Source organism: Protopterus annectens, chromosome 14.part0 (assembly GCF_019279795.1).
Source record: "Protopterus annectens isolate FY-2018-M chromosome 14.part0, PAN1.0, whole genome shotgun sequence".
NCBI classification, from domain to species: domain Eukaryota; kingdom Metazoa; phylum Chordata; order Ceratodontiformes; family Protopteridae; genus Protopterus; species Protopterus annectens.
In genome coordinates, this window is record NC_056748.1 from 932,089,896 (window position 1) to 932,107,267 (window position 17,372).

Sequence of the window (17,372 nt, forward strand, 5' to 3'; positions counted from 1 at the left end):
TTTCCTTGGGAAAAGAAGATAAGTACTCTCTGCAATCTTCCCTTGACAAACTGTTATTTCAGCAAGGTCAACATTCAGTGGAAGATTCTTTGTTTCTGCTTTCTAAAATACATGCATAAATGAAACACCATTTATCTGTACATGAAAAACCCTGCTCTTAACAAAAAGCACGAAACAAAGTAAAAAAATGCACTACAGACAGACCAGTTTAGCAGGAAATCAGTTTGGATTACTATGTTGGTATAATGGTTAAGATGTTTTCCTCACAGATTCTAGGTATGGGTTTGATTCTACCCTTTGAAAGGGGGAAACTTGCTAGGCTTAAAATGGCAATTAAGGGGCTAGCTTAGTACCTCCCTACGAATCAATAGATGTTTACCTGGCAGTTGGTGCAGAGGTTAAGATTGTTGTAATTCCTGTGGTACAGGGTTTGATTCCCGCAGACCTGAATTTTTGCCTACTTTGTGACTTTAAGCAAGTCATTTAACCAGATATCACCCCAGGGTTGGGTCACTCCCGAAAAGGGACTGCATCCAAATAGGATTATTATTATTCATCTTTCAGCTGATAAGAAACTATTGCAAATCAGCCTCATCAAGGAACTTTGTGTCCTACATGAGGTACAGAATTCTGGGAATATTTTTAGAAAACCATTAATTTGTTCTTCAATTCTCCCATTAGCTGTTTGTACCACAACATTTAACTGAAGTGGAATACCAAGTGTCACAGCTACTCTGAAGGACATACTATCTCCAAATCTTTCAGAAATATACTACATCAAAAATATTACAAAACGGGTGGTAATGAGAAAGTTACCTACCTTCTATTTCAGAAATCTTTTTCTCAGTTTCCTTTTCCATAACCTTCTGTTGATAATGAATTTCAGCCACTTGTGCAATTTTCTCTGCCTCTATAATAAAAGAAATGTCAAAAAGTTTATTAGACTTTGTAGTAATACAACATGACATGATATTGTAACAGACTAAGTACAAACATTCTTTAAACTTTATCTAAATAAGCTAATTAAAGATTGCTCAGTTTACCTTAGCTATAAGAGAAAATACTAATGCTATGAACCTATGTAATTTTAATGCTAACCATAGTTCCATCATAAAAATGAAAGAGAATACTTCAGACCAAACTTCAACAATAAACTCACTGATGTTAATTACAAAGGTAAATGTATTTTAGTACCACTAATTCTCTTAGAGTGCAGTTTGAGATATTTGAACCTCACATGAAAGGGACTCTGAGGGCCTAATATTTCTATAATTTACATAATGCAGTTCTTAGCACCACTACTATCAGCAGTCCCTCAATTCAAGGATTACATCTACCATGGTTCAGCGATGGTCCCAGGAACTAGTCAATGTAATCCTGGCCTCCAAAGAAACTGCTGATCATTCTATGAAGGATAACAGCCTAATGGTTTGTTTCCTTCCCCATTCCAATGTAACAGCTTTAATCTATTTCTTTGCAAACTGCTGTTTTATGGAAGATATGGTATCAGTGAGATTGATTAATGGCCCACATCTCATAGCTTCCGAATCTATATCAGTTTTCCTGAAATATGTTTATAACTCTACAACATACAGGATCTCTGGCCAATCAACAGGCAAGTCCAACATCTAAACAGGGTCCAAGCCATTGATGTTGGTTGATGTCAGTTTGGTGATCCTCCCCCTTGCTGTAGACAGGTCCCTGGAGATATGACTATTGGAACATCTCACAGCACATTACACAACACTAAATCACACAAATCTTCATTTCCATAAAGAAAGGAAGGCCCGATAACAAGACTATTTTCTATACCTCCTTTTCCATTTATGTTTCCTTTTAAAGATCACAGCTAGCAAAAGTACCAAGACGGTTTCATAAAGGAGGCACTACCACACTGGAATATGAAGAAAATCTTTAGTCTCTTCTTATGAAAAGATGGCTACCACTTTGGGATAAGTTACCTAGCTGTCTCTAGGGTCGGTTCTTTGGTGAGTTTTGGTTGGAATCTGCAATGACTAAAGTAACATGATAAAACAGGGTCAATATTATATTTTCGAAAGTTTAAAACATCGAACACTATATGGTTGACATCGTATGAGAAGTTTGAAATTTCGAAAATATAATAAAAAAAAAATAAAAAAACTATACTTACCTAAACGCTGTAGGCAGGGGGGCAAGATCCCCTGCACCCCCCACACCCCCACTACTTAAATATTCCTACTCTGAGATCGCACTGCATTGAAGTAAAGGGAAAATATTCCCTACGGCAATTTCTATGTTATGAGCGCGATGTTTCGACCAATCAGGTTCGCTCAATACGCATTCGTCGTTTACAATTTTCGATCATGCGATAGGAACCCGATAAAACATCCTGTTCCACACTACAGTAAGCTTGTGCAGACGTGTGGAGGAGCTGCTTAGAAATCAGTTGATGTATACAAGAACAGAATTATCACATTATTGCCATGTTAGGACATCAAACACAGATGCTTAGAAATGGGCTTTTGAACTCAAATACCTAGCCCTACCAGCATACCTCAAATTATGTATTTTATATCAAATCCAAATGGAAGGTAATCAGATAAGACTTACGATGACTGATACAGAGACAGGAAACAAGCATGGGAGTGATGCTGCACCCTTGTGCAACTACAATTTTCAGATTATAATTTGCCCATCTCTGAACTGCTGCAGACAGCAACTGAAGGTTACCTAACCACACTGAAGCCTCAGGACCTTAATCAAGTAGGGTACAGCAGCCAAATCCAAAAAAAACATTTTTCATGGGGCACCATGAATGATAGTGTAAAAGATATTTTTAGGTCAGTGAAGGATACTCACAGTTTTAACGATCCTAGTTTTTTTTTTTTTTTTGGATCCATCTGGTAATGATGATCATGGCTATTGTCTTGCTTAATGGTCTAAATCTGGGATCCTGGCAGGATATTTTCAGCAATGCGAAGGTTGTTTAGCAGAACACAAATAAGGATATTCCCTGCAATGGGGAGTAAGGCAGTACCTACTTTTCATACACCACCCTGTTTCCATTACATAATATAATGATAATGATATCTCTAAAAACTTCTACAATTTCCTCACCTTGTAAATTCTGAGAATAACTTCAAGCTGCACCAGTACAACTTTCTCCACCCTACAGTCTTAAAGACTTAATTTGACGGGACATACAATTTCTCAATCTTTTTTAATCTCAGTATGTTTGACAGCCCATTAACAGAAAGCTTGGACAAGTGAGCATATGTGGGACAGCTAGAACCATTAACATCACCAATACTTGCATCAGTAGCTGGTTTTTCACTTGTAAATTTGACAGGTTCATTACATCATCAAGTAATCCAGAAAATGGCATACAGACACTTGCTGGACAAACCTTGGGGCACACACTGATTGAGCTTTCAAACACCTTTATCATCATAAATCAGTAAGATTACCATATCAAGTGGCGTCAAGAAGACTCGAGGAATAACCAGTCCATTCACTCTTCCCTTTAAGGTGATATCTTTGACATGACATCTAGTAACATCTTCTGATGTGTACTTGATTTTGTTAATTTCAGAATGACAAGGACTACAGCTGTTGCTTTTTTTGACTTTCTAATTTAATTCTGACCCAACAAAGGAAGTTTATTCTCCTTGTGTTTCCAAGTTTCTAACCTTCTCCATGTCCATCCAATTGCAGCACATTGTCTTCATATACTTTATTTCTTCTATGTACTATTTGGATTTCCTGTCAACTAATCTAACATGACTTTCTCAGCTTTTAAACAGACTCATTTGTGCAGTGTTCTGTTGTTGCTACTGTGATTATGTGAGGTACTGCCAGCTATGCCAACAGAAGTAGGGCAGTGGATGTGTAATGTATGCCAGCATAGCTAACTGGAGTTTTGTAAAGAATTATGTCAAATGTTTATCAAACTGACTTGTACAGATGCTTATGTTGAAAATATATTTGTAAAGCTACTTGTGTTAAAAATGTACCAACTGTGGGTCCTGCTGGATAAGAAAGAAATACACCTGTATGTCAGACTGCATTGTAACTGTTGAAATCAATATAATGTAACAGAGGATGCTGGAAGAGAAGTAGTAAATCTCAGTCCAGCTAACTTTGAAAAAAAGTCTGAAATTAAATTACCTGATTTAGGCCATAAAGACTGTATCTTACAGTTCTGCAGCCAGAGACAAAATGTCTATGAAAACCAGGACTAGGAATCCTGCACTACTGTCCTTAGGGATGAACTAATTGCTACCCTGGAAGGGTGGAAGTTTTGAAATAGTTTTAAAGCTTCCAGATGCTATAACACATCTCAGCAAAGCTCTATCTGTGTGTATGGTAACACATATGTGCTAAATTATGGTTCAGTTTCTAGCAAATGGGGTAGTGTGGGAACCGGAGTCAGATGACCAGATGTATGTGATGTCATTCTGTAAGCCAGCACTGAAATGATGGTTTAATACTAGATGTGTGTGTGTATGTGTGTGTGTGTGTGAGCTACTTGGTGTAGGGACACAGAATACTGGCTTCACAGATAGGATGGTGCAGGATTTGGCTTGGAACACTCGGCTGAGGACTCAGCTCTACAGCCGTGTCTTATTGGGGACCTGGAGAGAGAGGGAAACCCAGCCCCTGGAATGAGCATGTTCCCTGTGTGCTCTTAAAGGAAACTGTGCTTGCTGCAGAGAGCTGAATCTGGAAATACTGTGCGTATCAATTTTTGTTCCAAGGGAAACTCCCATTCCAGTGTCAGTGGTGAGGATTCAGGCTCCTTGATTACTGGCCCAGAGGAGGGATGTCACAAGCTAGTTTAATTCCATTTCAGATCCTTGAGCTGTACAGTCATTTTTATAGATCTTGCTCAGTATCACTTCACAGTAACCTGCACTGGACTTTGCTTTTGCCTCTCTTTTAATTGGTCAGGCACTTTCATTTTGCACATCTGTTTGCAACTTCAGCTCTTAAGTTATCATTTGTACCGGTCTCACTGTTTTGTCACCACGACAGAAGACAATTAAGATAACTATTTTGACAAACACATGGTAGACTTACACAGGCTTCTGGATTTACTGAAAACTTTATCATCATATAATAAAGCAATGTTACCTTAATTCCACAAGTCCCTTTTTGACATATTCACTTAAGAGTTTCTTAAAATATACTGATGCTTTTTTATTTTTGTGATTATTAATGCCATAATCATGGCTGCCACATCTTTTATCCACTTTACTTCATCATCTTTCATTCCAGGTTATAAAAACAGCATAACTATGGTTTACACAATTCAACCTATTATTCTGCCTGTCTAGGATCAAGATTATTAGATATATTGGTCTCGCTGAGGTCAGACTTCCTGTTAGTAAGTTGAGTAGGAAAGTCTGCTTTTGTTTCCTTTAGCTCTTATGTGCATCCTCTGCAAGAATCCAAACCCTATTCATGGATTTGTTGATCCTTTAACCTTACCTTGCCCTCTGGATCTAAAGTGATAGAAATATTTATGTCTGTGCCATATTAATATTGGCAGTACTGTACTTCTTCTTTCGGCTGCTCCCGTTAGGGGTCACCACAGCAGATCAGCTGTTTCCATTTCTTCCTGTCCTCTGCATCATGCTCTGTCATACCAACCACCTGCATGTCCTCTCTCACCACATCCATAAAACTTATCTTAGGCCTTCCTCTTTTCCTGTTACCTGGCAACTTTATCCTTAGCATCTTTTTCTCAATATACACTGCATCCCTCCTGAACACATGTCCAAACCAACGTAATCTTGCCTCTCTGGCTTTGTCTCCAAACCTTCCAACCTGGGCTGACCCTCTAATATACTTATTCCTAATCCTGTCCATCCTCATCACACCCAGTGCAAATCTTAACATCTTCAACTCTGCCACATCAAGTTCTGACTCCTGACTTTTTGTTAATGACACTGTCTCCAACCCATATAACATAGCTGGTCTCACTACCCTCTTGTAGACCTTCCCTTTCACTCTTACTGGTAATCGTCTGTCACAAATCCCTCCTGACACTCTTCTCCACCCACTCCATCCTGCCTGTACTCTCTTCTTCACCTCTCTTCCACAATCATCATTACTCTGAACTGTTGATCCCAAGTATTTAAACTCATCCACCTTCGCCACCTCTACTCCCTGCATCCTCACCATTCCTCTATCCTCTCTCTCATTCACACACATATATTCTTAGTCCTGCTGACCTTCATTCCTCTTCGCTCTAGAGCATATCTCCACCTCTCCAGGGTCTCCTCCACCTGGTTCCCTACTCTCACTACAGATCACAATGTCATCTATAAACATCATAGTCCACGGGGACTCCTGTCTGATCTTGTCTGTCAACCTGTCCATCACCACTGCAAATAAGAAAGGGCTCAGAGCTGATCCTTGATGTAATCCCACCTCCACCTTAAACGCATCCGTCACTCCCACCGCAGACCTCACCGCTGTCACACTACCCTCATACATATCCTGTACCACTCTTACATACTTCTCTGACACTCCCGACTTCCTCAAACAATACCACAACTCCTCTCTAGGCACCCTGTCATATGCTTTCTCTAAATCCACAAAGACGCAATGCAACTCCTTCTGACCTTCTCTGTACTTCTCCATCAACACTCTCAGAGCAAACATTGCATCTGTAGTGCTCTTTCCTGGCATGAAACCATACTGCTGATCACTAACCATCACCTCCCTTCTTAACCTAGCTTCCACTACTCTTTCTCATAACTTCATGCTGTGACTGATCAATTTAATCCCTCTATAGTTACTGCAGCTCTGCACATCACCCTTATTCTTAAAAATCGGTACCAAAACACTTTTTCTCCATTCCTCAGGCATCCTCTCACTTTCCAAGATTTCATTAAACAATCTAGTTAAAAACTCCACTGCCATTTCACCTAAACACCTTCATGATTCCACAGGTATGTCATCTGGACCAACAGCCTTTCCGTTCTTCATCCTCTTCATAGCTATCCTTACTTCCTCCTTGCTAATCCACTGCACTTCATGATTCACTATCTGTACATCATCCAACCTTCTCTCCCTCTCATTCTCTTCATTCATCAGCCCCTCAAAGTACTCTTTCTATCTGCTCAACACACTCCCCTCGCTTGAGAGTACGTTACCCTCATTATCCTTTATCACCCTTACCTGCTGCACATCTTTAGTAGCTCGGTCCCTCTGTCTAGCCAATCGGTACAGGTCCTTTTCTCCCTCCTTAGTGTCCAACCTTTTATACAACTCTTCATATGCCTTATCCTTAGCCTCTCTTTTTGCCATGCACCTCATTCTCCTTATACTCGTCTACTTTCTTCATCTCTCTGACAATCCCACTTCTTCACCAACCTCTTTCTCTGTATACTCTCCTGTACTTCTTCATTCCACCACCAGGTCTCCTTGTCCTCCTTCCTCTTTCCAGATGTCACACCAAGCATCTTTCTAGCCATCTCTCTTACTAGCTCTGCTGTAGTTACCCAGCTATTCGGTAATTCTTCACTAATCTCACTGCTGTCATGTTTCATTAACTACCACAACTGTAAGATTTACGCTTTTAGTCAGTGCAAAATGACTCATGTTTATTTGAATATATACTCTAACATACATATTTTTTACTGATGAGAAGGCCTCTGGAAATAAGTCTGGCTCAACACTGTTAATATGGTTAACAAAAACATTAGTAAATAAAACAATACATCAATCTCGCCTCTCTGGATTATCATACAAGAAAATCATCCAATACTAAACTCAGCAGTATCCATTCAGACAAATTCTCCCAAACTGGGCTCCTTTTTTTGGAATGCTCTATATGTAGTTATTTCATGCAGACTACCACCACTGGGAACCGAATTGAATGAACACTATGTTGTTTGCTTGTTTTCTATATGCACTGTGTTACATGCCTAACCACAATTTGTAATTAAGCAACTTTCAGAGCCCTTCCTTCATCTGCCAGTACGGTCACCTAGTCAGAAGTCGAACTAAACTTATTACACATCAGCTTTCCTCTATGAATTCATGCTGCTCTGTGTCTTATTTTCAACAATTCTAACTTTCAGAAGCAATTACATTATTTTTCCTCTACCAGTGGACTTTTACCAAATCAGCAGTTTGCTGCCCTTAATTTATTCCAAATTCTGGTGAAAAAAATGGTCTTCCTCTAGTCTTCAAGTACCTTAACCTCTTTACGTAAATTTAAAATTGTAGTTTAAGGAGCTGTTAATTGTCTGTATCTTTAAAACTTTATAAGTGAAACCTCCCAAGCCATATCACCTTACCCAGCTTATAGCTTAGGATGCATTTTAAGAAGATTCTCTTCTATGAAAATGCTTGTTTCCTCAATCGTACCCAATGTACTTTGGATTCAGTATATGTGGCTTTTCATCTTCACTCTTGTAAATAACAGGATTAGTGTGCAGCCCCTTCACTGTCACTGTATCAAATTATCCATCCACGATCCACTTTACTAATAATCACTATCTCATCTCTTTGTGTTCTTTAAATAATACATACATTTTACTTATTCTCAGCTTTTTCACAAATTTCTACAATTTACCCTACAGAGTTCCCTGTCATTTTAGTTTAGCGACTCATTATATAATGTAAGCACTATGCATTTGCTTAATATGTACTCACCATGCACCTCTTTTCAGAGCCAAAGTGCTAACTTGTTTGGTTTCCATATCAGCATCAAAAAGCCTTCCTGCCTCTATAATCAGTACTTAAAAAAATGTTTTCACCTTCCTTGTACTGTTTTGTGTCATGCAGTGAACAGTTTAATCTGCATTTACAAACTGACAATCTGTTTTTGTTATGCAATACATGTAAAACAATGGTAAGATTGGAATAAGTACTCCAGTTGGATGCAGCATGAACTAGAGAAAGATGCTTCTAGACCAAAGACTAATTATTAAGAAACAGAACACTCACACTCTGAGTATGCTACTAGACTCTGAAGCTACCTCTTAATCTGATGTCACAAGTGCTCATCAAAAATAAGTTAAAGGAGAACCGCACCCACAGACTCAAAAAAACATGTTTATTTCATCATGGTTTGGTGTTTCCTACATTTTAACACCACTCTGGGACTATTTACAGATTTTTAAATATTTTTATACATAACTTCTGAGTCTGACCACATGGGGTCTGGCATCTTGAAGTAATTCTGATTTTTAGTCTGCCTCTAGGTATCCCACAATGCAGTACGCGTCTGCAAAAAGTTACATCATGTAGGCCTCTTTCTTCCTAAAGCTCCTGTCACTGCACTGATTTTACATGCATATACTACTGTCTTTCAGTCTGTTCGTTTTAAGTAACATTTCATGCCATTCAATTACTAAAATGCAAACAGTGCAAATGCCATAGAAAGTACAGTTGTGTACATTTAGCATAAATGCAGATGTTCAAGTGTAGTCACTGTTGCAGTCATCACACCTGGGGTTATCTGCCTGAAGGTAGCCATCAGTCGGCCCGAATACCAGAGTCTTGGGATTTCTACATCGGATGCTGTTGCTTCTTCCATGATGTCAGGTCGTCAGGGGTATAAAACATGCAGCCAACGCCATCACATCAGTTTTTCTTGCACCAGATGTCAGGAGCCCCCAAAACAGAAAGCAATCACATGGCGTGGAATACCTCCAGGAAAAAGTAAACACCATTGTCATAAAATAAGGCCAAAAAGAAGATAGGTAGAATGTATAGAAAAGTCAGGGGGCTGGAGGGAGGGTAACCAGGACTGCAACAGTGAATACACTCGAACATCTACATTTATGGTAAGTGTACACAACTGTACTATGTCCTTTGTGTTTCACTGTTGCAATCATCACACTTGGGTAGATTCCCAAAGCTGAGGAAGGGTGGAGGCAGTCAAGAAGTATTAGGGCTGGCTAGCAGGCCTTGTAAGATTGCTGTAGCAAATCCAGCTCTGGATTTAGAAAAGATAGGCAAGTGGAAATGCTTGGTGAAGGTGTGTACAGAACTCCATGTTGCAGCTTCCCCTGAGAAATGCTGTAGAGGTTGAGGTAGTAGTGGAATGGGTACTGATCCTTTGTGGGGTAGGTTTTTCATGGTGTTTGTAGCAGAAATGGATGCAGTGTGATAGCCATTTGGAGATGGTTTGCTTTGAAATGGCTTTACCCTTTGCACGTAGCAGCTGGTCAGATATTCTGAAAGGTTTAGTCCTGTCAAGGTAGAACTAAAGCCACACTAGATAGCACCTTGGGCATAAATGATGGGTTAGTCCTGAGGGAAATCCTGTCCGCATGGAAGATAATGATGGGTTCCCACAAGGCATAAGGGCCTGCAACTCAGACACTGTTCTTGCTGAAGTGATGGCTAGAAGTAAGGCTGTTTTCCAAGAGAGGAAGTTTAACTCTGCTGTAGCAGCAAGTTCAAAGGGGGGAAGCGTGAGCTTCTCTAGTATAAAGTAAAGGTCCCAGACTGGAGTGGGCACTCTCCTGGGGGGGGGGTCTTAATTGTTAGCTCCTCTTAGGAACTGCTTGACCAGAGAGTGGGAGAAAAGGGGTGGCTCAGTATTGTAATGAGCTGAAATGGTAGAGGCATGAACCTTAATTGCAGAGAAGGATAGGCTTTTGTGGAGCAGTTCTACTAGATAATCAAGGATTTGAGGTAACGTGGACGGTTGTCTCCTTTCCCTGAGACTGGCACAGAACAGTTTCCTTTCTACTTTTCTGAACATAACTTCCTAGTGCTAGGCCTCCTGGCCTCAAGGATGACATTCAGCACCTGTTTGCTGAGGGTTGCTGGTGATGTATTCAGGGGATGAGCCAGGCTGCTAGGTTCAGGGTTTGCAGCCGAGGATGCAAAATCTGGCCCTCCTGCTGGGACAGCAGGGAAGGGATCTGTGGCAGATGCCAGGGTGGCACTACTGTCAGACTACGTAAAAGTCCAAGCAGGGATCCTCCACTGTTTTCTCAACTTTCTTTGCCTGTCCTAAGAATTGGCCAAAAGTTTTGCCTTCAGTGTATAACCTAACCTGAAGCCTTCCACCATTCCAAGACATACCTGGCTTCTTGACAGAGAAAAGAACCTCCAAGCAGGGACCCTCCACTGTTCTCTCAACTTTCTTTGCCTGTCCTAAGAATTGACCAAAAGTTTTGCCTGCAGTGTATAACCTAACCTGAAGCCTCCCACCATTCTAAGACATACCTGGCTTCCTGACAGAGAAAAGAACCCCCAAGCAGGGATCCTCCACTGTTCTCTCAACTTTCTTTGCCTGTCCTACGAATTGGCCAAAAGTTTTGCCTTCAGTGTATAACCTAACCTGAAGCCTCCCACCATTCCAAGACATACATGGCTACTTGGCAGAGAAAAAACCTCCAAGCAGGGATACTCCACTTTTCTCAATTTTCTTTGCCTGTCCTAAGAATTGGCCAAAAGTGTACGTATCCTAATGGGAAAGATATTCTTACCTTTCACTGTTGTATTATTTAGCCCTGCGCACCATCGCTAGCAGCCTACCGCGGACTTCACTTACCCCACTATTTTTTACTTAATTTATTTTTTTTAACTTTCTCTACACTGCTCGAAGTGCTCCTGTTATTTACTGCATACACTGCTCGAAGTGCTCCTGTTATTTACTGCATGCCCATTAGGTGGCAGCATATACATAATGCATATTCTTCACTTTATCCCCCAAGTTAAACAAATGCTGAATCCTTTCTAAAAGGTCCATTATTACCCTGCCTTTAGCCTATAATCTTTGTGACCCTCTCTGTTCTTACCTATCAACAACTATAGTAAACAAGTGCTTCATTCTCCATAACTTGCTTACCTATCTAACCACTAATTGTTCTTCTCAGTCTTGCCTTCTTCCTTCTCCTGGCTCTACCTGCTCCCTTACCCCCAATTCCCACTCACTCCCAGTGCTCCTATACTTATTCTAGCCATAAGTTTCCACCGCCTTGTCTCACCCAATCCACTCTCATCTCCTCACTATCCCCTCCCCTCCCATCCTCCAAAACCTTCTCACCCCTCCCCATCCCAAACCTTAAAGCTCTAGATACACTTCTATACACCTCCCTCCTACACTCTCACACTTCACCTACATCCCACTACATCCTGAACACCTAACCCCCAACTATTCAATTATACCTAAACCACACCATGCCTTTTCAAACCCTTCTCATCCCTTCCCTTAGCCTACTACTCCTAATACCTCTATACCATGCTACCTCCTATTCCTCTTACAAACTACCCCCTTCTTTCCTATCCCCTCTTCACCCCATCATCACCGCTAACACGCATCACCCTGCCACATCTCATTTTCACACTATATCCTACTCTCTAGTTCATCCAAACCCACTTCTCTGCTTCAAACTAAAACTCCTATCCTCCTCAATGAAACATCATATTCCCAAAGCATTATTGTACCTCCTTCAAAACTCTAGGAGTAAATCCAAACCCCTGCCATCATTCCACTTTGACTGCCTATGCCTAGCAGGAGACATACATCCCAACCCAGGACATAGTACCAGCAGCAATCCATCCCCCCCATTACTACCCACACTACCAACCCTAAATACCTTCAAGATCTTGACCATCAATGCCCAGAGTCTAAGAAACAAATTAGCCCACTTCCACGCTTGGCTATCCCATACCCAACCTGACATAGCAGCTGTCTCTGAGACATGGCTAAAACCCAACATTTCAGACTATGAAATACTACCCCCAGGGTTTCAAGCTCTTAGACATGACCGCCTAAAAAAGAAGGGAGGAGGAGTAGCCTTACTCCACTCTAGCTTACTCTCCATCACTCCTTACCAGAATCCTATTCCTCAGTTCAACAATGCTGAACTAGTCATAGGAAATCTCAAACTAAATAACCAGAAAATCATTTGTGTTATAGCCCTCTATATCCCTCCTGGCAACAATATTAATACATTTAAGGAAATTCTTCTATGGGCCTCATATAATATCAAGCTTGAGACATACATCCTAGGAGATGTAAACATTAACTGGAACAAAATCACTGCCAATAATCCCACCATTTCAATCAATCTATGTAATTTCACTCAACTCACAAATGCTATAACCAGACCCAATAAAAATAACCCCCCAGGCTCCATACTGGACTGGATCTTTGTCTCCCACCCAAACAAAATCTCTCACATTGGCACCTTACCGAACTCCATCAGTGATCACTTGCCAGCCTTCATCCGTAGAGCAACCCCCTCTCCTCTCCTTCACCAATATATCCATATTCAGAATCTCAAAATCTTTAACCCCACAACTTTCTCCAATTCTCTCAAACTGATAAATTGGGACACTCTAAAAACTCTTCCTCTGGACAGTGCTGTTGAATTCTTCAACTCAACCTTCTTAGACACCCTTAACTCCCAAGCCCCTCCAAGAATAAAACCTATAAAAACCAATTCTGCCCCTTGGCTTACTAAAGATACCAAAACACTCATGCAACAAAGGGACAAGACCTGGAAACTCTTCCATCGTTATAGGCACCCTGACACTCTTCTTAAATATAAACAACTCTGCAACTTAGCCAAAAAACAAATTATATAAGACAAAAAAGCATACTGTACCAAACTCTAGTCTAATCATTCCTCAAACTCCAAACAATTCTGGAAATCCATCAACTCTCTTCTCAACCCAGGCACCAAAAACAACCCTTGTCCTGACACTAGTAAATCTGACCCAGAAATAGCTACTCTGTTCAACTCCTTCTTTACTAACTCTATAGCAGAACTCACCAAAACATTCCAAAACACCACCACCTCCCCCAACTCAAACTCTCTGCCCAACCTTCCAACCTAACTCTCCTCTCTCATATTCCATCTCAAACCCATCCCCACCTCATATATAAAAAAAGTCTCACTAAGCTTAAGCCCTGCTACAATGACCCTGACAACATCCTCTCACTCTTTCTAAAAATTGTAGCAGACAGCATTGCCTTCCCCATTAGCATATTCATCAACAGATCCATACATGAATCATATGTCCCCAAACTGTGGCGTGCAACCTTTATCCTACCCCTCCATAAAGGAGGCAAAAATAATATCTCCAACTTCTGACCCATAGCGATTCTCTCCACTATCTCAACATTTCTTGAGAAATGCATCCACCTGTAGCTCCTGCCATTCCTTAGAGATAACCAACTCCTCACCCCAACACAACATGAGTTCTGTCCTGGCCATAGCACAAAAAGAGCTCTTCTCTCTTTTCTAGACATCGTAAACCATGCCCGTGACTCGGGAGAACTTGTATCCACAGTCCTCCTGGACTCCTCCAAGGCTTTCGATAGTCTCCCATACTCACCTTCTTCACCACCTTTCCAATCTTAACCTCTCACAAAACACCAACACTTGGTTCAGCAGCTACCTCTCTAACAGGTCTCGGGCAGTAAAATGGAAGATTGGCACATCAGCCTTCCTTCCCACCCCAACCGGTGTACCCCAGGGATACACTGGCCCTATGCTCTTCAATATCTTCATTAATGATTTCCACGCAGCCATCCCTAACACTAAGATTGTACAATATGCACATGACTCAACTTTAGCTTGCTCTGCATCAAACCTCCCTGAACTCCAAACAAAAACTCAAACTGCCTTCTCAACTACTGAGAACTGGACGTTTCAAAATTACCTCTCTTTAAATGCCAAGAAATCAAAGATCCTACTATTCTCTCCCTCAAAATCTCTCCCCCTAGACAAAACCTCTTTCAACATTACGAGCCATGCCAACTCCACTACTGAAGTTGTACCTATTGCTCAACTTCTTGGAGTTACAATTGACGAACACCTAAAATTTGATACCCATATTCAGCTAAATATTAAAAAAAAATCAGAAAGTTGGCATGCTGTACAGAAACTCCCACTTCCTCTCCCCCTCAACAAGACAGAACCTCACCACTTCCTACTTACTACCTTCACTAATGTATGGTGCTCCCCTACTAACCATCATCTTCCTCCATCTCTTCAAAACTAGAAACCTGTTACAACAAAATCTCAAAGTTCGCCACCACTTCCAAATACTCCACTCACCACCATATACTTCTCCACCAGCTGCAATGGCTAGAACTTCCCAACTACCTTGACTACCTCTAACTCATCACCACACACAAGCTTATTTTCAAACCAACTATATGCCAAGCACTAGCAAACATCTTAACATTATACATCCCAAACAGAACTCTAAGATCTACCCACCAAAATCTAATCTCTGTATATAAACCAAATCGTCCCACTGGTCAGCATCTCCTATCCTTTTCCGTAGCCAAAAAATGGAATTCTGTCCCTCCATCTCTAAGAATTTCTAAGAACTCTGACCACTTTAAAACCCAGCTGCATTCTTACCTCTCCCAAAAATGGAAATGCAATTGCACTCCAGCTACCTAACCTGCTTAACACTTAAATACTTTCATTACACACAAAGTTTCTTCTTCCTTACACACTAAAGTTTAACCCTATGTACTGCCTCTATATCATTCTCAGATGATTTAAACCTCTGTATTAATTAGGAGGGCCAGTCTGAAGGAGATTGGAGACTGTAATGTGGTGACAGGGGAAAGTGTAGTTAAGCAGCATAGAATGGTGGTCTGTAGGATGACATTGGTGATCAAGAAGAGGAGGAGGAGTGTGAAAGCAGTGCCAAGGATTACATGGTGGAAGTTAAAAAAAATGTGATTGTGAGGTGGAGTTCAGGGAACAGTTAAGACAGGCACTGGGAGGCAGTGAACAGTTATTGAATAGCTGGATAACTACAGCAGAGCTAGTAAGGGAGACTGCTAGAAAGGTGCTTGGTGTGACATCTGGACAGAGGAAGGAGGACAAGGAGACCTGGTGGTGGAATGGGGAAGTACAGGAGAGTATACAGAGGAAGAGGCTGGCGAAGAAGAAGTGGGATTGTCAAAGAAATGAAGAATGTAGACAGGAGTATAAGAAGATGAGGTGCATGGCAAAAAGAGAGGTGGCAAAGGATAAGGCATATGGAGAGTTGTACGAGAGAGTGGACACTAAAGAGGGAGAAAAGGACCTATACCAACTGGCTAGACAGAGGGACAGAGCTGGGAAAGATGTGCAGCAAGTAAGGGTGATAAAGGATAGTGAGGGAAACATACTCACAAGCGAGGAGAGTGTGTTGAGTAGATGGAAAGAGTACTTTGAAGGGCTGATGAATGAAGAGAATGAGAGGGAGAGAAGGCTGGATGATGAAGGGATAGTGAATCAGGAAGTGAAACAGATTAGCAAGGAGGAAGTAAGGACAGCTATGAAGAGGATGAAGAATGGAAAAGCTGCTGACCCAGATGACATACCAGTGGAAGCATGGAGGTGCTTAGGAGAAATGGCAGTGGGATTTTTAACCAGATTGTTTAATGAAATTTTGGAAAGTCAGAGGATGCATGAGGAGTGGAGAAAAAGTGTTTTGGTACCTATCATTAAGAATAAGGGTGATGTGCAGAGCTGCAGTAACTACAGAGGGATACAATTGATCAGTCACAACTTGAAGTTATGGGAAAGAGTAGTGGAAGCTAGGTTAAGAAGGGAGGTGATGATTAATGATCAGCAGTATGGTTTCATGCCAGGAAAGAGCACTACAGATGCGATGTTTGCTCTGAGAGTGTTGTTGGAGAAATACAGAGAAGGTCAGAAGGAGTTGAATCGCGTCTTTGTGGACTTAGACAAAGCATATGACAGGGTGCCTAAAGAGGAGTTGTGGTATTGTATGAGGAAGTCGGGAGTGGCAGAGAAGTATGTAAGAGTGGTACAGGATATGTATGAGGGTAGTGTGACATTGGTGAGGAAGACAGTGGGAGTGACAAATACATTTAAGGTGGAGGTGGGATTACATCAAGGATCAGCTCTGAGTCCTTTCTTATTTGCAGTGGTGATGGACAGATTGACAGATGAGATCAGACAAGAGGCCCCGTGGACTATGATGTTTGCAGATGACATTGTGATATGTAGTGAGAGTAGGGACCAGATTAAGGTGACCCCAGAGAGGTGGAGATATGCTTTAGAGATGAGAAGAATGAAGCTCAGCAGGGTTAAAACAGATTATATGTGTGTTAATGAGAGGGAGGTTAGAGGAATGGTGAGGAAGCAGGGAGTAGAGTTGGCAAAAATGGATGAGTTTAAGTACTTGGGATCAACAGATGAGAGTAATGGTGAATGTGGAAGAGAGGTGAAGAAGAGAGTACAGGCAGGGTGGAATGGGTGGAGAAGAGTGTCAGGAGTGATTTGTGATAGACGGATACCAGTAAGAGTGAAAGGGAAGGTCTACAAGAGGGTAGTGAGACCAGCTATGTTATATGGGTTGGAGACGGTGGCACTGACAAAAAGTCAGGAGTCAGATCTGGATATGGCAGAGTTAAAGATGTTAAG

The 17,372-nt window shown here is 41.2% G+C and overlaps 1 protein-coding gene across 2 annotated transcripts in view; it reads right to left on the reverse strand.

Moving 5' to 3' along the window:
• The window catches only part of ERLIN1 (ER lipid raft associated 1), a 610,419-nt gene that overhangs the window by 95,885 nt on the left and 497,162 nt on the right, over positions 1 to 17,372 (reverse strand). For both annotated transcript variants that reach the window (XM_044056735.1, XM_044056736.1), the window contains exon 10: positions 821 to 910. In XM_044056735.1, the coding sequence (XP_043912670.1) occupies positions 821 to 910 (90 nt within the window). The remainder of the gene's footprint in view (positions 1 to 820; positions 911 to 17,372) is intronic.